This window comes from Lycorma delicatula, chromosome 4, assembly GCF_047948215.1.
Source record: "Lycorma delicatula isolate Av1 chromosome 4, ASM4794821v1, whole genome shotgun sequence".
NCBI lineage: Eukaryota > Metazoa > Arthropoda > Insecta > Hemiptera > Fulgoridae > Lycorma > Lycorma delicatula.
The window spans coordinates 117809336-117834364 of NC_134458.1; the positions used below are offsets into that span (position 1 = coordinate 117809336).

The following is a 25029-nucleotide window of genomic DNA, read 5'->3' on the forward strand; positions in this document are numbered from 1 at the left end:
GTTGACTGTAGCAGCTGGCAAAAGTGAACCGCATTCACAGTTCGTCGACTGTGGTGAAAATCAAAAAAAAATCATTGCAACAACTTTTCTGGCTGACAGACGAGTTTTGGCCTTCACTGAGCAGCCTTCATCCTTCCTTCGTCACTCCTTACTCACCATTTTGACTCTGGAGTGTAATGATGGACCCATGACACATCACATGTGACGATACGCCTTCTCCACGAAATTGATTCAGAAGTCTCTCACAAATCTCAACCTGACCTGTTTTTCATTTTCGGTCAATAACCTCGGAACCCATCAAGCACTAATTTTTCTAAAGCCAAATTATCAGTGATAACACTGATAAAACAAAAAATTTGTTTTAATGTTTCTCTGAGTGTGATACCATTTCTTGAATTGCTTTTTTGCGTACCTTACAGATCTGTAAATACAATTTTTCTATCACCCTTAGTTTTAAATAAATTACACTTCAGAAAGTTTAAGGGAACATAGAGTTAAAACACGTAAAATTTATAATTATGTATGGTCATACCTGAGTTGGAATGATTTCGCTGATGCTTTTCTTTTATTAAGAGCCTCAGACACATCCCGAATTAATGTCCAATAGAAATCGGCTAGTATGTTAGCATTCCATTTCCCATTACAGCAGCTTTCCATCACCGAACTCTCTTTGTGGAAACATTCACTGTGTTCATCACTTACGTCTTCAAGGTTGTCTGAGAAAAAAATCCAGATGCGAGTGGAGGAAATGTATTTTCAGACATATTACATCTCAGCTCTGCATGAATTAAGAAGTTGATTAACAATATTGTGGTAATTATCAGATTTTTTCTTTTTTGCCGAGAAAGTTTTTGCAAGTCTTTAAATGAAGCCCAAGCTGCACTTTCTACATTTACTAAACATTCAGTTAAATACATAATCTTTAACTCTCTTATTTGAGGACCAACAAATATTCCTTCTTTAAGTTTTCCTTCACTTGCATTCAAAAATTTCTGCCTGATGTACAAACATTCCAGGACTATCTTTCTTCATTGCTTTTACTACGTTTTTCTTTAGTCCTAGCTTGATATGGAGAAGGGGTTAAAAATACTTTTTTGGGCTCAACTAAGGGCTCACGAATAATATTTTTCCCATTTTGAGTTAAGCTGTCTCGTTTCTTCCACTCTTTGGTAACATAATGTTTATCCCTTTATAACAGTTGGTTATATGATCCTCCTTTGGTTCACGCCAAACCATAGGTACACCAAATGGCAAAGCCTTCCTTATATCTTTCAGCCATCCTCTTAATATACAGAACAATTAGTGCATTCTATATGAGGGGCTCATGTCTTATCCTGATCACTAATTTTACACTGAAAAGTACAAATGATACGCTTTTTTAATTAAAGGTGTAATGTTTTTTCTACTTGATTTCATGGTAAACTCACCACATACATAACAAATGGCATCCACATTATTTAGACAATTTCGAGGCAATATGACACTGCACTGTCAACAAACTTAAGACAGTAATAAGACTGAACAAAATTAATTCATTCCTAAATCCAGCGCTTAATACAAACAACATAGCTGTGTTTTCAGCTGCATGTTTTTACCTGCACGGACATGATTAATCTTGTCCATGAAGCCTCACTCTTCAGTATTAGATATGATGTCATAATATGTGATTATGATATGATTTAATTCTTTGTCTAGTATTGTTTATTTATAGCTTGCAAATTATGTTAACAACAACGTTAAACAAAAAAAATGAGCTAACAAGATACAATATACGAGCTTAAAATGCTAACTATACATTGAAAAATGAAAAGAATCCTTTAATTAAAATTTTAAAAATTTTCAAAAATGGTGGGCAACAGAAAGATTCTAAGTTCTTATTCATTTTCAGCATAAAAAAAACAGATTAAAATCAAGTATCGCATGTTAGGAAACAAAAATTATGTTATTACATTTTTGTCAGTGTAATGGATTGAGCACTCCCACAGCTGATAACCACTTCTGATGCAATTTCTTCAACAGTGAACTAGTAATCACCCTTGATAAGCTCTCAAATGACACAGATGTTGTTAGCTATGAGACTTGACCTTGGGTGTAGATCATAACTTTCGTTCTCTACACTTTCTCACCCGCCCTTAAATTTTCTGCCACACGTATATACACGGTTCTGGGACAGTGTACCATCCGCAAACTGTATCTTTAAAGAGTTAAAATTTCCACGAGTTAACACCTTTATTAGTTAAAAACTTTATGATTATAAGTTTTGCAACAGACGAAAGAACCTCTTGCTCACCCATTGCTGTACTGATGACAGAACAGAGCAGAGGAGCTAAAAAAGCTGGTTCCCCCTCTCTAACACACTGAACATTAAACTCCCCACTTCGCTATCCAGTTTGGAACTGTATGGTGCATAGAATAGCACAATTACCATTTAAATTTGATTCATCCTCGTAAAAGGAGAATGGGTACTTTTATCGAATATGGTGCCACCACTTGTGCCCTTCAAATCTATGGTTTTTTTCAAACAAATTTCTGTATTCATTATTAATTTAAGTAAGATTTATTATTTTAAGTTGTCAAAGTAAGATTTTACTCGATGCCTGGCAGTTCCCCTATGTTTTTTATTCACAATTTCAGCAACCCCTTCAACCATTCAATGCCATACATCACCTGTATCACAACATTTGAAAGAACATATAATACAGTCAGTTTCATAAAGACACATAATACATCCATTGTAACACGGCCTGATAGAATGTCACACAGCTGCAGAAACTCAATGCCATTATGTTTGTTAATTGGAAAATTCCACCTATTCAAGTTACACACAAGTAGTGAAATTAAACTGCTTTAATAGCACAAAGAATCAAATCCAGGTAACTGGCTGCAATGCATTAGATACAGACAAGAGTTAAATTTACGTTATTTTCACAAGGAAACTTACCCAATAAATTAGGTATTTAAAAAAATATTCAGCAATGCCAGTATTTGATAAAAATACCATAGAATGAGACACCTTGGCATCAAACCTAAAATTAATATATTGGTAACATAACCATACATTATTTTAATAAATACTTAACAGGACTGTGCAAAAAACAATTTTTTTAAAACTAAGTAAACTAACAGCAAACTTACAAGAGCGATAAATTTTGAATTTACCTTCTACGACAGCCAACACATGGAATAGTTTGACCAAGAACAGTTAAAATATCTTTACAAGTAACTTGAAATGCACTTCGAACTTCCTGATAAGATAATATTTTGTATTTTTCCAAAAATTCTTCCAGTTCTTTACCTTTAACAGTTTGATTATCATAAACAAATCCCATAGAGTTGAGATCCATCACCATCTAGAAAAATATAGTATATAATTGATGAAATATACTAAAGTAAAAAATGTAAATATAAAGAATAAAACTATAAATAGTAAAAAGAGAAATTAATAATGCAACTAATGCTAACCTAGTTAAAACTTTGAACATGAACATTAAATAAGAAATAAAAAAATTGGTGTTTATAATAGATTTGTTTGAACTTTTCAATCTTTTGGTGAGAACTATTACAAATACAATTCTGTAACATATTTTTTTTTAATTTTTTGGTAAAAAAAATACTAGACTGCCAAGTTTGCTGTAGAATTAATTTGTTCAAAAGATTTCAGTATATGGTCATTTTTTCTTTGCAACAGAAATCAGGGCAAAATTTTTCACTAATGGATTGAACCTTTAATAAAAAAATGAAGTGTTCTTGACCCATGTTTGCATGAAACAGTTCTATACTTTCACCAGAACATATCTTAAATTACTTCCATCGGAAAGAGCATTTTCTTCCAGGTTGTACTTAAAATCAGTAATTGGTGATAATTCTCATTTTCCAACTTTTTCTTGAGATATTTGTAAAACATATATACACTTTGAAGACAACATGTTAGAACATTACTCTGAACAGTCTATTAGTTTTTGATGAAACTTGCAGTATGGTTAGTCTTAACCGAGGAGTTTAATTCCAGGATCATATTCAAATAATTTTCAATCAATTTTATATCATATACAAAACTAAACTAACCTTAATTTCTGGAAAACCTAATGAAAGAACTATTCACTGCATTTTTTCCTCTTTTTCATAAAAATACCTTTAATGGTTCATGCATGAATATGTGAACTGCTTCAAATGGATGGTTTGCATTAGTATATTCAGTGGTAAAAATGTACTATTAGTTATTTCTAATTGTATTATAAAAAGCTAAACTGTTCTACCCAAAACATATTACAACTAAAACAGTCATATTTGTAAGCCTAAATAAATCTGAACAAACAGCTTTTGTCTGAGTGTATGTTTAGTTCTATATACAATATTATAGCATATCTTTTTTAGTTGAATTTATATAATTTTTTCAGCAGGATTATCAATGCAAATGAATTTGTAATTCCTTTTTGCATTTGGTTTTTGGTCAGAAATCTAACCGCAGATTTTACACCAACTCAAAAACTTCAGCTGATCATGATATTCTATCAACTTCATCAAGGTAGTCTTTTTATGAAGATGTATAACTTATTTTAAATCTGTAAACTGGAAACTTATGGGTAAAATATTTAATTCAGACTAATGCATGCAACAAAGTCAAACATCTCCACCTTTTTGTCTCGCACACTTATATTGCCATACACTTGAAACAATCGGGCAGAAATAGCATTTTCTTACTAGTTATACTACAAGCCGCTATTACTGAAAATTTCTAACAGTAACTAAAAATCGTCAAAGTATTTATGTTATAAATGATTACTAAATTTCACAACCTACTAAAATGTCTGTAACAAACCACAAAGATTTTACACATTATGGATCACAAAATATGTGTGATTAATTAACCACAGTATATAACAATTTATCAAGAAAAGAGCCGTTTTCTTACCATACTTTACTAGTATGTTAACAACCACTTTAAATTCACTTAGAAACATGACTGAATGAAATAAGTCAATGTCAACCAATTATAACATTGATGCAATAAATTTCACTAATGTTACAAATAAAACTTATAAAAAGGAATTTGCGGATAACGTTGGGCATTAACCGGTAAATGCCAAAGATGAACATACGGAAGCAATACCTTATCACCCTGATGTAATAAACTCTTTTTTTGAGAACTATTAAATAATTTTCAAAATATGAAATGGTTTACAAACCAATATACAAATTATACATGAATAACACAGACTATTTTACACAAATTAATATCCGGCGCAAGTTTACAATGATAAAAAAAAAATTTTCACCTTCCGAAAATTTAAAGTCGTTTTACTACCAACCGGTTCCCGAAGAATTAAATAACAAACAATGCCAAAACTAAAAGTAAAATTAACGTCAAAATCTAATAAACTAAATATTAACAAAAAGTAGGCTACTCTAGGCCTAGCCCCAGGTCTTGCTATGAGGTCTAAGCCTAATTTCTTACCGTCAGATTATCATCGACAACTAATGGCAACTGCCTTCGAGCCAGTTTCTGTTTATCGTTTCTGTAGACATCAACTAACTTCGCCATAACTTTATTTTCAATTAACTAGTCTGAAAAGGTCAAAAAATACAATACAATTCAGAACTATAGAAAAGTTATTCTACCACAGTGCATTCCGACGTGTTTCAATGCTGCCATTTGCAAATCTGGCTGCCTAGAATATCGTGAATCGCAACGTTCTTCTTCGACGGAGATTTTATAGTAAATGATATTTTATTTTATGTAAATTACTTTACCGTTGTTTTCAGAATAATATTAAATATAAAAATATACCACACTCATTTATACAAGAAAATCTCACAGAATGAGGCGTTTTTATTTTATTGATTAAATGTAATTTTACTTTATCTATCTTAATAGTAAAACAAGAAAAATTAAGTTATTTTACTCTATCTTTTGAAGTTAATTATTATTTTTTATAAGTGCAATAGTAGTTTATCACAGTTGACAATAAACATCCATCGAAATCAAGTACTCTTTAAGGTGAACTACCGAAAAAATAACAGGTTGTTTTTAGGTTAGGAATGTAGTTAAAAGTAAATAAAAGGGTGTATGGATTAGATGATCTTATCAGTGATGTAGTATTCTCTTACATAATTTATAATTTTATTTGAGTTTATTTTTTTATAATGTGCAACTTATTATAATAGATTAAAGAGTACCAAAATGTTGGCAAAATATGCAGTTTTTACAGTTATTACATCAGTCATTTCCTTTTGGTGTATGCAGCAAGTACAAGAACCTTATTATAAACATATTAATGATTTTTACAATACTTTTTGTATATATTTAAGTAAAAAGGTGAACGATTTTTTATCCAGCAGAAATATACTCACATGTGTTGCTGCTGCAGAAAATGAAGAATTGTTTCAAGAAGAGGAGTCGGACATTCTTTTCACTGCTGATATGTTAAACAAATATTCTGAAAATAGTGAAAAGTTATATTTATCTATTTTAGGTGAAGTTTTTGATGTTACTAAAGGAAAAAAATTTTATGGACCAGGAGAAGGTTATCATGGATTTACAGGTGAGCATTTATTTGGAATAATTTTGGAAAAATTCTCATCTGCTTTACTAAAGCCATTTAAAAAATGGCATACAAATGAGAATAAATTATTTGTACAGACATATCTAATAATCTCTGTTGCCCTCCCTGTTTTAAATCAGCGTTCTAATTTTAAATCAGCATTTTATAGCATTCTAATCACAAACACAAACTGCCATCGCCTTTAGGTAGATATTATTAAGCATAGCTATTAACAAAGTGTTTGGTACATGTGTATTGCCCCATTACATAGCTTTTCACTTCATTCTGTATTACTGAGATGTATCTTTGCTTGGCCTAAATTTAAAAATTATATGCATTAGATATTAAACAAGTAAAGTTCTTTATACTCAGGGGTAGAAGAGCCAGGGCATTGAGTAGAGGAAGCACAAAGTTTCACGACTGTCATCATTTCCAATCTTTGGTGCATTTGATCATTTCATTGTTAAAGCTTAATTAAGTACTCTTTCATTAGAATTTCACTACAAGCAATTGAAAACACATTACAGTTTTTAAGTAATTTTCATTACCTTTTTTATGTAATCACTTTATAAGAATAATCTTAAATTGTACTAGAATGTTTCCAATGTTCTTTTTTTAAATCTTCTCTATTCAAACACATTATTCTACCTTAAAAACAGGTGGAATTTTGGAGATTATTTAGTCCCATGTGATAAAACCACTTTGTGATCTACTGACAAAAATTAAAACTAACGTTTCTTGTTAACTGTTGACTACATTCATTTCTTTAGGCCTTAGTATTGCACTTAAAATTATGAGTGCAAACATTTAATCATTTTTAAATATTAATAACCATAATAATAAATATTATTTAATATTTAATTAATTATTGAGTTGCCTAAAATTAGCATTATATCTTTGTTTATTAAAATTTCTAACTTTTCTTACAGCAAGGATGACAAATAATGTTTATTTTGTGCTTCTATTTTTATTTATTTTTTTGATGATTATAACCTTACCATTTATTAGTTGGCTATGAATAGTTCAACTGAATATATATTTGCAAATATACATAGTCTGTTTATAAATTAACCTCTGGTCAGGTATTACAAACAAACCAGTTTCCACAGAACATAGTGCATGTGCAGTAGACATCAACTTTTAAGCTTAACATCATTACACATACAGCTAGTCAACATTTCATTATGTATTGCTTGAGTAATGGCATGACATGTAAAGAAGGAAATGACATTTCATTGTGAATGTTAAACTTTATGAAAATATTGAAATTGCAATTTGTTGTTCATAATAAACAGCACTTGATATATAGTGGAAATTAGTGAACTTAGTGGAAATGTTTCATAAATTTCAAGATGAATTTTTTAAAAATTGTTTTAGATAAATTGGGTTTTCATAAGTACTCTGCATGATGGTTACCAAAACAATTTGTATGCCTTCGAATTGAAAAGAATGAGAGAGGCTTTTCTTAGCAATACAGAATAAAGGAAGTGAATTTCTTGACAATATTGTTGCTGGTAATGAGAACGTGGATTTGATTCATCAATATTGAGATAAAAGAACAGTTCAAACAATAGATGCTCATGCATTCATCAAACAAGGTCAAAAATTAAAGAAAAAACCAGTTTGAACAAAAAATGATAGCTATTTTGTTAAGAAATTTTGTTTGTAGAATTTATGAAGCCAGTATGACAATATCCATGGTATTTATTAAATGCGTGGGAGAGCAATACAGAATAAACAGTGAGATATCCTAATGAAGGGAATTTTTTCCCCATGAAAATGCATGGCCTCAACTGCCACTAAAATTAATGGTTTTTGCAGTTTGTGGGAATCAAAAACCATTAATTGTCCTACATTAGAAAATTGTTTCCGTTTGTGCTATAGTAAAGTATGGTTGTGAATTTATTTGAATTATGGTAAAAGGTGTGTTAAAAACCAATTTCCTGTTGCTAAATCTTTTACTGATTTTTATTTATATTCATTACACAGTAAAGAAAGCACTTGGTGTGTGTTTTGTCAGTATGAGATTTTCTTTTTTTCAGCTTGGTTTTTTATAATTGAGTTGTAATATTTATGGAATGACTGACTTATCCTGTTACTAGATTCATAGTTACTGAAGAGTATTTAAATCTGAAGGATAGCAGTTAGTAACTTAATTGTTACATAAACGTAATAGTTAAAATACCAATTTGATTATCATGCAATTCTTCAAAACATAAGGCATAAATGTTGATGACATAAGTGTGCCATCCTTTCATGAAAATTTGTCCTTCCATCAGTTCCTCAGCTATCCGAAACTTCATCCAACTCTTTGGAAGTATTCATAATCAGATCAGGAATTCTTTCTAGACCATACATTGTATATGACTATATCATTTTTCACTAAATTCCTCAGTTCTGTCATTCAAAAACTGGAGTATAATTGATGTTCATAATATATTTTATACTTAAAGTAAGAAGGTATTTAAATTATTGGGGTTTGCTTCATACTCAGAAACCTTAATCACGTTGTTTATTTTCATGTAGTATATGTGCATCATACTTTATTTTGCACAGTATTAAATTTCTTTGATCAACATATCTGATTGATGACTGTAGTTTTTGTATGTGCCCTACACATGAAGTTATAGCAGCAAAGTTTTAATTGAAAAACTCTAACTTATAGCTTTGTTAATAATTTACAGCCTTTATTGAAAAATTTAATAGTTTACTAATTATTTTTCATTTATTTGTACTTTGTTTTCAGTTTTTAATAAATTATATGAGTCATTTGAGGAAAATTAAGATCAATTTCCTTAGATATTTCTAATTCTATTTAATTTATTACTGTATAATTTGTGAAATTAGCCATTTAGAGAAAACTAAAGTGCTTTCTTATTTTATTCTACAAGTTAATAAAGAGTGATTATTTCTTATTTCAGGTAAAGATGGAAGTAGAGCATTTGTAACTGGTGATTTTACAGAGAAAGGTCTTATTGATGATGTATTAGATTTATCTTTACAAGATATAAAATCATTAAGTGATTGGTCAAAATTTTATCATAAGGAATATGAATATAAAGGTAATTTATTTAGCTGTCATTAATTACTAAAATTTAAAAAAAAGTTATATTACACTATTGTTTAATTGCTTTTAAAAGATTTATTTACCTTTTCTTTGCCTTGAGCCTACAAATCACATTGCTTCAAGAATTTTAATGTTTAACAAATTACTACAATAAGAGGGTTCACAGCAATTTGATCTACAACATCATTTATGTAATACATTTTTTAATGTATTGTTACATTTAATTTACATTCTCATCATTCATGTAATAACATTTGATTCATTTCATATTTTATTTACTTTTTTAATAACTCACATTTTTAATTTAGGTTATATTATTATGGATGAGGAACAATAAATTAGACAGAGAGGGTTAGTAAAGGCCGCTGCTATAACTAGGATTGGCACATTTACTCACAGTTTTGATCGTTCACAAGGTGATATTTTCCCACCTTACAAATTAAAATAAGGAATCTTCTTGAATTGCAAAGCAAATATATCACCATTCAATCAGAAATTGAATTGAAATATTTTGATGATGTTTTAACTCGCATTGTATACAAGTTGTAGAAAACTTGTGTACTATAGAGTCCAAATTTCAACTTTTAATAAATACTCAAAAATCATCTATCAAGAATTTAGTTCAAATACAACATTTAAGCAAAGACATCTACAACCCATTAATATACCTTTATTTAGAGGTAATGTATTGGAATGACAGCACTATTTTAATATATTTATTGATTTAGTACATAATAGAGATGATTTTTCAAAAATTCAAAAATTACACTATTTACTGTCCTCTTTGAAGGATGAAGCCTTAGCTATCGTTAAAAATCTGCCAATAGTAAATGCAAATTATGTTAATGCTCTAGAATTATTAAAATCATGATTTGATAACAAATATATAATTGCATTCCATAATGCTGAGCACATTTTAAGATCAGATTCTGTGAAAAGAGAATCCATAGATACTTTATCCAAATTTATTAGTCAAATTTCCTCTTATGTGAATTCGCTTGAATCAGTGCAACTTCCCATAAACATATGAATTTATTGTTTTCCAATTTCTAACATCAAGGTTGGACCACAATACTTCAAGATTATGGAAGGAAAAGTTGTCAAATCAAAGGTTTCCCACCTTTAAAGACTTTATCAAATTTCTTAATTCCAGACAACAACTTCTAGAAAATATTAATGCATTCACTTCAAACATGCAAGTAAAAACAGAAAACGAAACAAAAAAGGGATAGCATGATAACAATTCAACCAAAGCTTTTAACAAATGCTTTAACTTTGAATTATAACAACCAATTTAAAGGAAATAATGTCAGTTTTTAATCGAAATTTAAGTCTAAGCGATGTTTATTCTGTAATTCAAACAATCATTTACAACAATGTAAAAAATTTTTAAATTTGTCCATCAATGAATGCAGAGACTTTTTGAGGCATAATAATTGTTTTATTTGTTTAAATAAAGGCCATTCTATTAATGGGTGTTACTCAAAAATTTATTATGTTTTGTACTAAAATGCATAATACATTCGTTCATATGAACAAAATAAATCATTCTAATTTAGATGACATTAAACCTGAAGGTAATATAATACCTATTGTTCATTTAATAATCAGTCAAACACAAAATGTACCTTATCAACAGCCATATGTAACACCAATGATATATACGGTAATCACCATTCATGTAGAATCTTATTAGATTCTGGTAACCAGGCAAATTTTTGCAAATATAAATTTGCCTGAAAATTAGTAAAATTATTAAACATGATCTCCCCATTTCCAGCATAAATAACTCTTTATCTCAATCCAAATACAGTGTTACACTTACATTTCCCTCTCGATATAAGAACTTTTCATTTACAGTGCGTTGTGCTGTTTTATCTGACATATCAGACAGCCTTCCATCAACCACATTCAACATTTCTAACATTAATCTTTCCCGTAATATATTTCTAGCAGATCCCAAGTTCAACATTGCAAATTGCAAAACATTGACATACTGCCTGGGAAATTCATTCTAAATTCCAGATATCCTATTATTCAGAAAACTAAATTAGGATATATAGTTAGTGGTCGCCTTCCTAATAACATTAAGGGCAACAATACTGTCACTTTTTTTCTTGTTCGTAACACTCATGAAAATCTCTCAACTATACTCAAGAATTTCTGGAAAATTTAAGAAATTAATGCTTTAGTTAATGAAACCTCTCTACATGTGAAAAACATTTTCAATCCAACACTACTCTAAATAATCAAGGCAAATTTCTCATGTCGTTATCATGCAAAGATAACATACCAACTGTAAAAAGGACTACTCCGCTTACATTCAAGAATATTTAGAATTAGGTCACATGTCATTACTCAATTCCAATGATTTGTTAATTAAGAAATTATGTTATGAAATACCAAGTAAATAGCTGGTAAATAGCAAGTGTGCTATTTAAACGTAGTTTATTTCCAGTATTTAAGCCTTCTAGTCTAACTACTAAAATTCGAGTTGTCTTTGATGGTTCAGCTAAAACCATTAATGGCCGATACTTTATTAGTCGGACCTGTAGCCCAACAAAACCTATTTTCCATATTGCGTAAATTCAGAATCCATAATTACATCTGACATAGCTAAACTGTATTGTCAGGTATTAGTTAAACCTAGTGATTCCAATTTACAATGTATTCTTTGGCATGATTCTCCAGATCAAGAAATAAAACACTTTGCATTATGAACCGTAATGTATGGGACCATTGCGCACCATATTTAGTCACTAGTCATCAAATAACTAATGAAAATGATAATGATTTTCCACAAGCCTGTAAGGCCATTCAAAATAATTTTTATGTTGATGATCTCATAACTTAAATAAAATTATTCAATTGAAAATTCATATTTTTAAATTATTACAACACTATGGTTTTCCACTCCATAAATGGTTTTCCAATAATAGTACATTTCTTTTTCTGAACACAATTCTTCCATTCCTTCAAATCAAGAACAGAATTTATGTACTTTAAGAGTTCTTTGGAATAATTTTTCAGACATGCTAATTTTCCGAATTACTCATTCTAATGATTCCATTATATCAGGTGTATTTTATCCTTTAGGACTTATTGTTTTCTCACATAAACATTTAAAAAAAATTGAATTGTTGTGGCAACTTAAAATTAGTTGGGACAAAATATTACCCAACACATTATTAACACAATGGCTCAATTTATACAACCAGTTGCATTTGATTGAATCAATTAAATAAATCATTCCATCAAACCTATCATTGATTGTAGAATTAATTCTATTCAAATCCATGGATTCTCCAATGCCTCTATAAAAGGCTATAGCTGTTGCATTTACATATGAATTGTATACGCCAACCATACAACTTCTTCTAATTTACTTTGTTCTAAATCAAAATTAGCATCCTTAAAACAAATTACACTGCCAGGACTTGAACTTCGTGGTTGTTTACTACTTAGTCTTTTATTGTTAAAGGTAGTTACTGCCTTAAACATACAATTTGATGAGATATACACAGATTCTACAATAGCGCTACATTGGATTCATGGACAACCATCTAATTGGAAAGTATTTGTCAGCAATAAAATTTCTGAGATTCAGAAAAACACTTCAAATGCTAATTGGCATTGTGTCAAATCCTCTGATAAATCCAGCAAACTTATGTATAGAGGTTGTACACCAAGTAAATTACTTGACATGTCAATTTGGTGGCATGGTCCTCAATGGCTTTCACAATTTTCTTTCCATTGGCCAAAAGGTATTACTTTTAATAACTGTAATATGAATTCTGAATGTTTAATAGAAAAACATAAAAAATATAGTAACATCATTTGTATCTACTGTTGTATTTGATTACACATAACGATTTTCTTCAGTACACACTTTAATTCGCACATTTAGTTTCTGTTTTAGATTTTTTCATAATGCTAAATCAATGAAAACTGAACGAATCATTGGTTTCCTAACTACAAAGGAATCAAATCATACTCTTAACTTTTTTTATTCAACAATCTCAACACATGAATTTTAGTAACGAAATAAATAATCTTAAAAGAAATCAAACCATTTCTAATCATAGCAAACTTATATCACTTGATCCATTTCTGGATAATTTAGGCTTACTTTATGTCGGAGGCAGATTACAACACTCTGTATACATCATGTGAAACATCCCTTATTTTACATCTTAATGCAAATATTACAAAACTGATTAATGCTGAGAATTTTCATCTTTTGCATTCGGGTGTTCAATTAAGATATCATTCTTTACATCAGAAATATTGGATTATTAATGATAAGAGAATCATTTCTTCTGTCATTTGTAAATGTATGATATGCTTTCAATATAATGTAAAAAGCCAGGTGCAACAGCTTGGTCAGTTACCACCCTCCAGAGTTATTCCTTCCTGACCATTCTCTACATGTGCAGTAGACTATGGCCATCCAATTGTGATTCGTCATAACGGGCAGAGATCTAAGACCTTAATTAAATTGTATGCAGCATTTTTTATATGTCTCACTACTAAAGCTATTCATTTAAAATTAGTTTCTGATCTGACTTCACAGTCATTTATTGCAGCATTTAAAAGATTTATATCATGTAGGGGTATTGCCATTCAAGTTTTTTCTGATAATGGTTCCAATTTCCATTGCCCCAAAAATATAATTTATAATTTGTATCATTTTTTTAAATTCAGAAAAACTAAAATCAGACATTCACAATTACACAAGGTATAACTGGTTATTTATTCCCCCCTCTTCACTCCATTTTGGTGGTTTATGGGAAAGCGCAATCAAAAGTGTTATATTTTATATGCGTCATGTAATTGGACAAACGATCCCTAACTTTGAGTAATTATATACAGTTTTAACACAAATTGAAGCCTGTTTCAATTCCTGTCCTATCTTCGCTATTTCAAAAGATCATAGAGATCCAGAACCCCTATATCCAGGATACTTTCTTATACGATCTCCACTTACTTCTTTCCCTGAACCCAATTACCAAAAAATTAAAATTAATCGATTAGGCTGTTGGCAATTACACTAAAGATTTGTACAATCTATTTGGAGACAATGGTCTAAGGACTTCATTATTTGCAGTAATGCAGTAAATGGCATTTTCCATCCTGTAATCTTTGTGTGGAAGATTTAGTATTAGTTACCAACAAAAATTCTTCACCCATGCATTGGAAATATGGAATTGTCAACCAGGTTTACCCAGGCTCTGACAACCTAGTAAGGGTTGTTGATTTACATGCAGTTAATGGTCCATTAAGAAGACCTGTGCATAAATTATGCCTAATACCAATCTCAAATGACTGATTTAAATAATATTTTTCATTGATTTAATTATTTTCTTACAATTATTCTTATAATTTCATTTGATTTATATTCTTATAATATGACTGTTTACATGCTCATAAATATTGCATTAATATTTATAACCTAATTCACATATGTGTATTAATTTAATCATGATTTCACATCTATGTTATACAGTGTATGATTATGTATTGATTTATATATTAGGTGCAATAAGTCACCAATAATAATTTATTGTTCTTGAGCATTAGGTTTCCCTGGATCTATTTATTATTTAAGATTAATGTGAATGTAATTTCAAACTGTTATAAATTAAAATATTCAATTGCATTATTATTTATTTAAGCAATATGCTGATTATTATTATTATTCAAAATACTGTTATGAGGTTTTTATTAATTTATTATACATTTATATGATTACTATTAATTTTATATCATAAATGAATGTAAATACTATTTCAACTATACGTAAATATTAACAATTTAATTATATTATTGTTCATTTGTTTACAATTAAACTTGTTTGTTATTCTGTTGAAATGCAATGTTATGGATTGTATTTTGTGTATGTAACTTATTGTAATTGCAAAAATATGATTCATGTTTTGTTTGTAATAGTTTCATTTACAACTAAAAATATATATTTATATGTATAATTTAATCATAGATTATATCCGTAGTTCTGGAAGACTAAAAATGATAATTCTTCAAAGTTGCAGATTATATCCGACCTGGAGGAAAAATATTGAATAATATGCTGCCTTGGTTCAATACCTCGGTTAGGTTTAATTCTAAATATTTTATTATTCACTGGTTCATTCAAATAAATAAAAGTCTTTATTTCATTTATAATATAAATTATTTTTATTAAAATCTTTTAATTTTTAATTCATATATATATAACGTTATTGTATTAATTATATATTTGTAATAAACACATATTGAGTCTTTGAAGGATGGAACAAGACTGACTAAAAATAGGGCATTAGACAAATTCAATTAATAAGAGTAAGAAAAAAGTGAGAATTTATAAAAAGTAACAAAAAAAGTAAGAACTCTATAAAGAGTAAGAAAAAGTGAGAATTTATAAAGAGAAATGAAGTGAAAATTTTATTTAAAAATTTAAAAATCCTACACTTTTAATAAAAAAAAATGGAGCAAATGATATATAAAGACATTAGCCACAACATTTAAATTTTACATGTAACATATAAAAACTAAGATCTCAGCATTCTTAGAATAATATGAAATTTTCATACATATTAAATATGACAAATATATATATATATATTAAATTATTTATTTATTAAATGTGTAATTTCATAAATTTACAAACACTTTGCAGGTTTCCTGACCTTTTTAAAATAGAATCCATTAGCAGCAGTGGTATCAGAAATTCCACTGAAGCATAAAACATAACAATTATACCATTTGATATGAAATAAAGGTTTTTCTATCTCATACAAGTGTAATTAAGATAAACAATCCAATTTATGACAAGTAATGAAGAACGGGTTGAGTGAAAGCTTTGAAAACATCTTCTAGAAACACATTTGCACCTACTGTCTTTTTTCCTTTGTTTTTGTTATATTTGTAAAGTTTTAACCTGATGAATTTAGAGTTCCTAAATACTCTTCAGTTTCAATAAACTGGCATATGGTCTTTTTTTTCTGTAATAAAAAATGGTAGTTTATTTTTTTTTTATAATAAAGTTGTTCTGTTTTGTTTTTCATAATAATGCATTTAATGATATTCTACATAAAATAATAAAAATTTACATAATTGTTTTTCATGTAATTCTTTTTTTGATCTAAACCTTTAACAATGAAGGTTATGTTAAAGTAAAAAATAATTACTACTGACCAGTGTTTTTTCACCCTCACAATGGCTCTGGAACTTTTCATTTATTACATTGATTTATTAATTGATCAGTGGAGTTCTCAATATATCTGAGTGCTGAATTTTTTTTATTCAGTGCTGTGTTTTTGTAATAAGTATAACTGTAGCTTATTATATCCACTATATAATAATATAATTAATTTAATTCTAATTTAAGTAATTCAAGTTATTAATTAGAACCCAAGTACAGAATGATAGTCAGTTACTGCATCAAGGAGCCATTATCATTAAAATACAAAAAGTTCAGTTGAGCCTCAAATCATCAACTTCCCATAAATAAGATATGATATGAATTTATTATATTGCTGGAAAATATTCCCTTAGCAAAACAAATTGAAATGTATTAACAACTTATTGGAGCTCCTACACATTTCACTAATGAAGTAAGGCAATGTCTTGATGAAATGTTCGCTGGTAAATGGATAGGATGTGGAGGGCCGGTTAATTGGCCACCGAGATCCCCAGACCTCACTCCGTTGGATTATTGTTTGTGGAGATGGTTGAAAAATGAGGTTTACAAGCAAAAAGTAGGCACACGCGATGAACTGATTGCTTGCATTCTCAACGCTGCAGCTATAATCAAGGAACACAAAGATACCGTTAGACTGGCAACACAAAATCTAGTACAACGCGTAGAAAAGTGCATTGAACACAACGATGGCATTTTTGAAAGTTATTAAACCACATGAAATAGTACTTGTAAGCAGCATTTTATCATTATCATAAAAAAACAGTAAATATTCTTTCTTCCTCCAGTTATTTTCTACTGTACATAACGAAAAAGTTTTTTCAATCTGTTAAAAATTAATCTGTTTTATTGTTAATAAAAGTCTACATGTTTAAAATTTTATTTGTTTTCTGTTGACATTATTTACATAATCTTCTTATAATTAAATTCTCTGCAATTTATGTTTAAAAGATGTATGATTTATTGGCCAATTTAACAACGTTATTGTATGTCAAACATAAAAAAATGTGTTTTTGACCCTATTTTTAGCATTTTACATGGAATATCTTAGAAACTAAGAGAGATACAGTTCTGGGAGCTATTTTTTTAGATTTCTCAGCTCAAAAACCACAAGCAACAATTGAATTTACCCCTTAATTGACCTTCCCAGAATTTCAGAAAGCCTTAATTTACCCGGAGGAACTGAAACTCGGGCAAAATCTTTCACCCTGTATAACTCACTAACGAAGCATTAGGACCTATGTTTATATGAACTTTTTTCTTATTTTTTGTCTCTAGAATGAGTTGTCAAAGTATTGCCCTATCCTCCTGAATCACTCTGTATATGTAAACTTGTTATTGATTTGTATATATACATTATCAACTGTTTTTGTGTTCAGTGTACAATATACAAAGGCTCAAATGGTTGTTCGGTTGTGCTAAATAAATAAATTATTATCACCATTGTCATTAATATTGACTTGGCTTGTTGTAATTATGTTGGTAAATCAATAAACTGTAATTATATAAACATTCTAAACTGTCAGTCTCTAATTGAGCCATAAACACACGACAGTATGTTTGTTCCAATATAGCAACTCAATGGCTGAATCAATTTAGATGTACGACTATGCCACTTTGAAATCCTTATGTTATCAGCATAGGCTATATAAATAAACTTATGTGTGTGTAATATATATATATATATATATATATATATATATAGTTATTCTCTTATATAGAATAGTTCCTCTTTTTTACTTGAATAAAAAAGGATTTTTATTCTTTGCAAAAAAAAAATGAGAAGTTCCAAATAATTCTAGAACAGTGATTTTTATTGCATATAATGTGTGAATTTGATTTATTTGCTCATAATGGGATAAAATAATTAACCTCTGGGATAAAATAACCTGTGTTATGCTATGATATTTTATTTGCTATGGTATATATTTGAAGGAGTTCTCAGCAATTTACATTTTCTAATCAATTTTATTTTAGGGAAATTATTTCCATATAAATATGTTTTTGTTTTGTTTTAACATTAAGTTTGAAATCGCTGATCTGGTTGATAAACTGTATCCTCATGAAAATCTGAAAGGAAAATGATTCTGTTTGAGGAGGGCATTGCTTTGAACTTAGTGACTGTGTTAACTTTTTTTTAATCATTGTTTTAAAGGTAAACTGATCGGAAGGTATTATAACTCTGATGGGCGTCCAACTGGTTACTATTATAAACTTCAAAAGAAATTAGTTGAAGCAGCAAAAGCACAAACTGTATCAGATGAGTTCAAATTAAATTATCCACCATGTAATGTTGAATTTGATATTAACACCGGAAGTAGAGTGTGGTGTTCAACAAGAAGGTAAGTTGATAAATGGTGATAATTTGATAAACAATGTAAACAAGTTCCCAGAGTAAGGTCATAAAACCACATATAATATAATCATCTCCCTGCATCTGTACATTACACCTCTGTAGATCATATTCATACAACAAATTAGATGCCCAAGAAAATGTTTCTTTTGAAATCATCTTTCGGTTCATTTATCACAGTTTTCTGGATCAATAGACATTCTCATATATAACACCTTTCATTGGCATTTTTATTTTAGGAAATAAATAAAAGTAGGACAGTTCTAAGCCTTATAAATACAATAAGTGAGATAACTAGAAATTCCTAATCTTTTGCAAAATGCAGAAAGAATGATTAAAGAATGCATTGGTGTATTGTCATTCAAAAATAATCAGGACTCAATCTTTTTATAACTCTCACCCTTCAATGAACAGTTTTTGACCCTCGGACACAAATATTGATAAACACTCCTTACAGTATTTTTTTTAACATCTCAGTTGTTCAAAGCTGTTTTCCCTAATTTTACACAACTATGCTCTTTCTTCATTCATCTTCTATCTGCACTTCATTTTTAAACTTAAACACTAACAAAAAACAAACCTTACCACAACATTGTAACCTTTAATTGTGTCAACTGAGTTTGCTTAATCTTAAATGGTAAAAGCTCTCTATAATATGACTAATAGTGTTGCTGTGTGTATATTTTTTGGTGTCTGTAGAATTCAGTTTTTATTTTTAACATTTTTTACATCATTCTTAATTAAATATTCTATTTATATGGTACTTGATTCATTATTGGTAGTTATGGTACTATTATTTGTAAGATTTGTATTTTTCTCTTAATTCCTCCCCACTGTAAAATGTTTGCTATGCAAACTACATTATTTAAAATCAGCATAAAATTCACTAATTTAACTTAAAATATCAACTGGTTTGACATTTCTCGGGTTTAAAAATCAGATAACTGGCCTAACTTCACAATCAGCTGGATTCTCAATTGACTTGAAGGAGTTTTATGTTTAAAGTTAAAACGTTTACAGTTGTTTAATAAACTGTAATCAAACATCATTGTACTTGTAATTGCATCTTATCAGAATGTCTTATCAGTATCACTTGCTTATTTATTGGATGGAATGACTAACCTTTATTATACTCGAAAGGAAGTACTTCTAATAGGTGTAGTGTGTTTATATTTCATGGAAGTTCTCAGCAACCTCCATTTTCTAATTTGTTTCCTTTATAAAATATTTTATCTGTTCAAATTCTTATTGTAATAGAATTATTATACATTTGAATCTAATGATTGTGTATAATAATATCAAAATGTCTGTGCAATGTTTAAAATTCTGTATTTTTGTTAGTAGTTGAATACTTAATATCTTCCAATCCTTTTTATCAACCTTTAATTCTTTTTTGACTCAACTCTGTATTATACTTGCTAAAGTCAAATGTCTTAAAGGAAAGTTTCTAACAATAAAATTATATATTCAACTAACAGTTAACAAGAAAATTATTAGTTAAGAGTTAAAAACCTAAGATCAGTGTTTGATTCTAAAAAATGAATTTGTGTTTGAAAATAGAAAAAATAATAACATGCAGGTGTAATAAAATAATAATAATAATAATGATTAATTTTCAAAATACTAGGAATTGCGTGTTTTTAGATGTTTCAGAGCTATGGTTTGAGCTTAATTTATGGTCTCTGTCTTATTAAAGAGGTTTCTTAAATATCCTTTATTATGTGCTGTAAATGAAGATTCTTCTTGTCAAATTTAGGGTTCTTGTAAAGTTCATGTTGTTTGAGGAACTGTAAGTAAAATTTATATTTTGTGGTTAATATCTTTTACATGTGTTCTGTTTGGTAGAAGTGATGTCAAGAGATCTTTTAGAAGCACAATATCATCACATATTTGTAAGCTAGTTTTTAAAAAAAAATTTAATTGTAATCACATTTCATCAACCTAATTAATAAAAATACAAATTTTTATATAATGAAAATAACTGGAATTGGCGTAAAAACAGCCTCTGATTAATTTTCTACATAGGAGTTTGTACTCTGGCAGAACAAAGTTCAATCAGTTTCTTAATATCATTAGTTAATTATCTCCTGCCGCATGCTACACGTTTCGTGCTCAAAATTGAGTTATGAAGATTAGTTATTGCTGTTATTCAATATAAACATAAAATAAGGTAATCCTTAGTGTAGTGTGAAATTACGAGGTCTGTAAATAAAGTAATGAGACTAGTTTTTTTTTGGCAGCCAAAGTGATGACACTGTAAAGTTACTATTAAACATATGGTTATATGAACAGCTGATTTATATTAGGTATCAACATTTTTCATCTGCTGTTGTCACATGAGACAAACGAAACTTTCATAAAATGAGTTTTTGTTGTGCATTACAAAAATGAGTGATACTAATTATGAGCAACATTGTGCAATCAAGTTTTGTATTAAACTGTTTGAAGCGTTACGTGGCTTCCCAAGGAAACTATTTCAAAGGTGATAGAGTCCATGTATAATTGGATTGTAAATAAAATGCTTTTCTGAACCAGTCTCATTACTTTATTTAGAAACCTTGTATATTGAGTATTTGGCTAAGGTATGTTGCAGTCCAGATTAAAACTACTTTTTCAATATTTTTGTTAAAGAAGAATATTATATTTGATGTAAATAATTTTTGCAAACAAAAACAATCTTTTTGTTTGTTATATTTTTTATTAAAGATTATTAAGATCTTTTGATTGCAGTGGTGGAATAGAAAGAGATTGGGTTGGAGTACCTCGTAAAATCTATGAACCTGGTTCTAAAACTCATCGCTGTGCATGCTTAAATATAATGGGACAATCAACTGAGGCTGATAGGAATACACGAATTAAAAATATTGAAGAATATGAAGATTGTCACCCAGAAGCAACCAGTTGTCATGTACATATGTAGCATTTAGTATTTTACAGTATTACAATCAAAATATTTTTCTATTTATTTAAAGGAAGCATTTAGAAATAATTTTTACAAATTTATATAAAATATAAATATTAGTTTCATCACTATGAATTTTATGTTAACTATTTGAATTAACTTAAAATTGATATCAGAGTTGTGTTCTTTCTCTGAAATTAATGGTAACCAGATAAGTAGCGACTCGGGGTTAACATAGTAAAGGTGTAGAGTGTGAATTTGCTTACATCTCGGTAGGATTAATTTACTTAAATGCACTAATATATTCAACTGGTGAAGAAAACAATGGGAAACCATTTCATCTCTGCATCTATACTCACTATGCCAAGCATAGATCATGTTATTTTTATACATGGTTATACCACATTTGGAAATTACTGTATCTTATATCAGATCATCTCCTATTGTTAAAATTATAGCCTCAGTAGAGATAAATAACTGAAAACAATTTTTTTTCATTCCTGTTATGAATGTGAAAATAACTTAAGATTCTAATTAGTTCTGAATTATGTGCACTTCAAAAAAATTTTTTTGGCCTTGAAAAATTTAATAAAATGGATCCCAAAACTGTACCTCCCTTATCTTTCTTGTTATCCAAAGTAAAACAGAAAATTTCAGTGACGAAAATCTTATGTTTTTAGTTTTGAAGTACAATAACTTTGTTAAATAACTAATAAATGCATAAATTTTACTATCAAAACTTGTAGAGAATTTAATTATGAAACAATTCATGTAATAAAGTCAATGAAAAACAAAAAAAAGAACAACTTTTAATATTAAAAACAGAATTTAACAAAAATGTTTTGAATTTGTAAAAATAAAAAACAGATGTTTTAGTACAATAAATTTAGACCTTTGAAAAATTAAGATACTATTAATTTACTTTTAAAAAAAAAATACTCACTGTGGTTTATACTTTATTAATTTACAATAAATATTCAAAAATTCATTTTTTTACATCCTGATATACTTTTCGGCTTGTTTCCTTACATTTTCTGTCGCCAAGCTAATGATATCTTCAAGTTCCTTGATGAGGGCAATAGCATTGAGAATGCAACTGACTAGTTTATCATGTGTGTCTACAGTTTGCTTGTATTTATGTCTATTTTAAATGTAAATCTATTTTATCCATATGCAAACAAAAATAAAACAATTTATTACTTATTAAGAATAATTATGAGAACTATAAAGTCATAATATTTTAAATGTAATAAAAAAATGTTTGATATTAGTAAAAACTACCTGAGGTACCCACATTCAGATGCATGGGATAGTAGTAGGATTTACTTAGCATATTGTCTACTTTAGCTCGTTATGTTTAAGGAATATAACTTCTTCCTATTTTATTTTTTATTAAAAATGTTTAACTATATTTTGTTTTAGAAATTTAATGATTCTTCTTCCCATTCCCATTGCATGCCTGCAGTATTGAATTGCATATTCAACTCTTGATAAGTAATAAAAGTTTTAGTTTAACTGTAAACATGTTAGATTAAATCAGTACATGTTCATTCCTGCTGAAGCAAGTGCCGAAATATCAGAAAGTTAACCTTGAAATTTTGATACTGTTATTATAAAAATGTCTTCTCTAATTTCCTTGATTAAAAACTTCATTAAATTTTAGAATTTTGTTCATAGCCCTAAATAGTGATCAGTAATATGCAGATATATGGGATAAAGGAATGCTTACCTAAAAAAGAAATAAAAGAGGTGGAGGAAAAATAAAAGAGTGGGAGTGCTTCAAGAACACCACATTGGATGTAGCAGAACAGTATGTGGTAGAACCAGTAGGAAAAGAAAAGTTAAGGAAACAAAGTGGTGGAATGATGATGTAGGGATGACAGTTGAAAAGAAGAAGATAGCATGGAAGGCATAGAGATAAAACTATAAGAATGAAGACATTCTTATAGAGAAGTATAGGGAAGCAAAAATTGAATGTAAGAAAGTTATAAGCAAAGAGAAGAGCAAATGTTGGGCAAAGTTTATTAAGAACAATCTAGGACATCTGATAATAAGAAGGAAGAAATACTTTGTAGTTCAGAAGGAATATTTTAGTGAACTCCTAAATTCGATTGGAAGAAAGAAGGGAGGAAAAGGACAGGATTGGAGCGAGAGAAGTGAGGACTCCTATGTTACAAAACGATGAAGGAGATAGAGGATGCTTTAAAAAGAATGAAAGGAGCCAAAGCACCAGGAATTGATAAGTATTGAGATGGTGAAGGCTGCAGGAGTTTGTGATTACAGGGCTGTACAGACTGTACAGAGGTATATGGAAAATGAAGGTTATTCAGAAGACTGGAAAAGGAGAATAATAATACCCATATTTAGAAAAGGGGCAAGATGTTGTGTAGCAATTACAGAGGTGGAAGTACTGACTTCCACACATTACAAAGTTGTTTGAATAGGTACTGAAAAACTGCATCAGGAGTAAGACTGAGGGGGACTGAAAGTGAATAGATGGGATTCAGATATGGTAGATCCATTATGGATTTAATTTTTGCAATAAGACCAGTGACTGAGAAGAAGTAGGATTATAATAAGAAATTAGTAATTGTGTTCCTGGATGTATGATAGTATGGATAGGGAAGTTGTATGGCAGGGGCTAGAAGAAAAAAATATGGATAAAGCAAACATCCAGATGGTTAAAGTTATATGTAAGGGAAGCAAGAGTTACATCAGGACTAGACTGAGAAAGTCAGAGTGGTTTGAAGTAAAGAATGAATTGAGACAAGGAAGGTGATATCGCCACTTTTGTTTATAATAACTACGTATCAACTCTTCAAAAAAGTTATAAAGGAGATAGCAGAAAGAATGAAGAAATTGTTAATTGCAGACAACCTGGTTGTATTGGGGGAGTTTGAAAAGAGATGTAGAGTGTGCAATAAATATGTGGATTGAAGAAATTTGGAAATGTGATATGCAGTTAAG

The 25029-nt window shown here is 29.1% G+C and overlaps 2 protein-coding genes across 4 annotated transcripts in view; one reads left to right on the forward strand and one right to left on the reverse strand.

Annotated features, from left to right (window-relative positions):
* Positions 1-5648, reverse strand: part of LOC142323807 (gametogenetin-binding protein 2) — a 61430-nt gene extending 55782 nt beyond the window's left edge. For all 3 annotated transcript variants that reach the window (XM_075364050.1, XM_075364049.1, XM_075364048.1), the window contains exons 1-2: positions 5456-5648; positions 3160-3350 (exon numbers count right to left, since the gene is read on the reverse strand). In XM_075364050.1, the coding sequence (XP_075220165.1) occupies positions 3160-3350; positions 5456-5542 (278 nt within the window). In that variant the 5' untranslated portion in view covers positions 5543-5648. The remainder of the gene's footprint in view (positions 1-3159; positions 3351-5455) is intronic.
* A 351-nt stretch (positions 5649-5999) lies between these two features.
* On the forward strand, positions 6000-23473 carry LOC142323809 (neuferricin). The gene is made up of 4 exons (XM_075364051.1): positions 6000-6542; positions 9464-9604; positions 18963-19149; positions 21891-23473. The coding sequence occupies exons 1-4, from the start codon at positions 6182-6184 to the stop codon at positions 22078-22080; spliced, it is 879 nt and encodes a 292-aa protein (XP_075220166.1). The 5' UTR covers positions 6000-6181; the 3' UTR covers positions 22081-23473.
* The last annotated feature ends 1556 nt before the right edge of the window (positions 23474-25029 follow it).

What these genes read in the sequence shown, in the direction of transcription:
- LOC142323809 (XM_075364051.1), top strand. Translation starts at nt 6,182, where the DNA reads ATGTTGGCAAAATATGCAGTTTTTACAGTTATTACATCAGTCATTTCC. An exon ending in AGGTTATCATGGATTTACAG is followed by an intron (nt 6,543 to 9,463) that starts GTGAGCATTTAT and finishes TTCTTATTTCAG; the next exon opens with GTAAAGATGGAAGTAGAGCA. An exon ending in TAAGGAATATGAATATAAAG is followed by an intron (nt 9,605 to 18,962) that starts GTAATTTATTTA and finishes ATTGTTTTAAAG; the next exon opens with GTAAACTGATCGGAAGGTAT.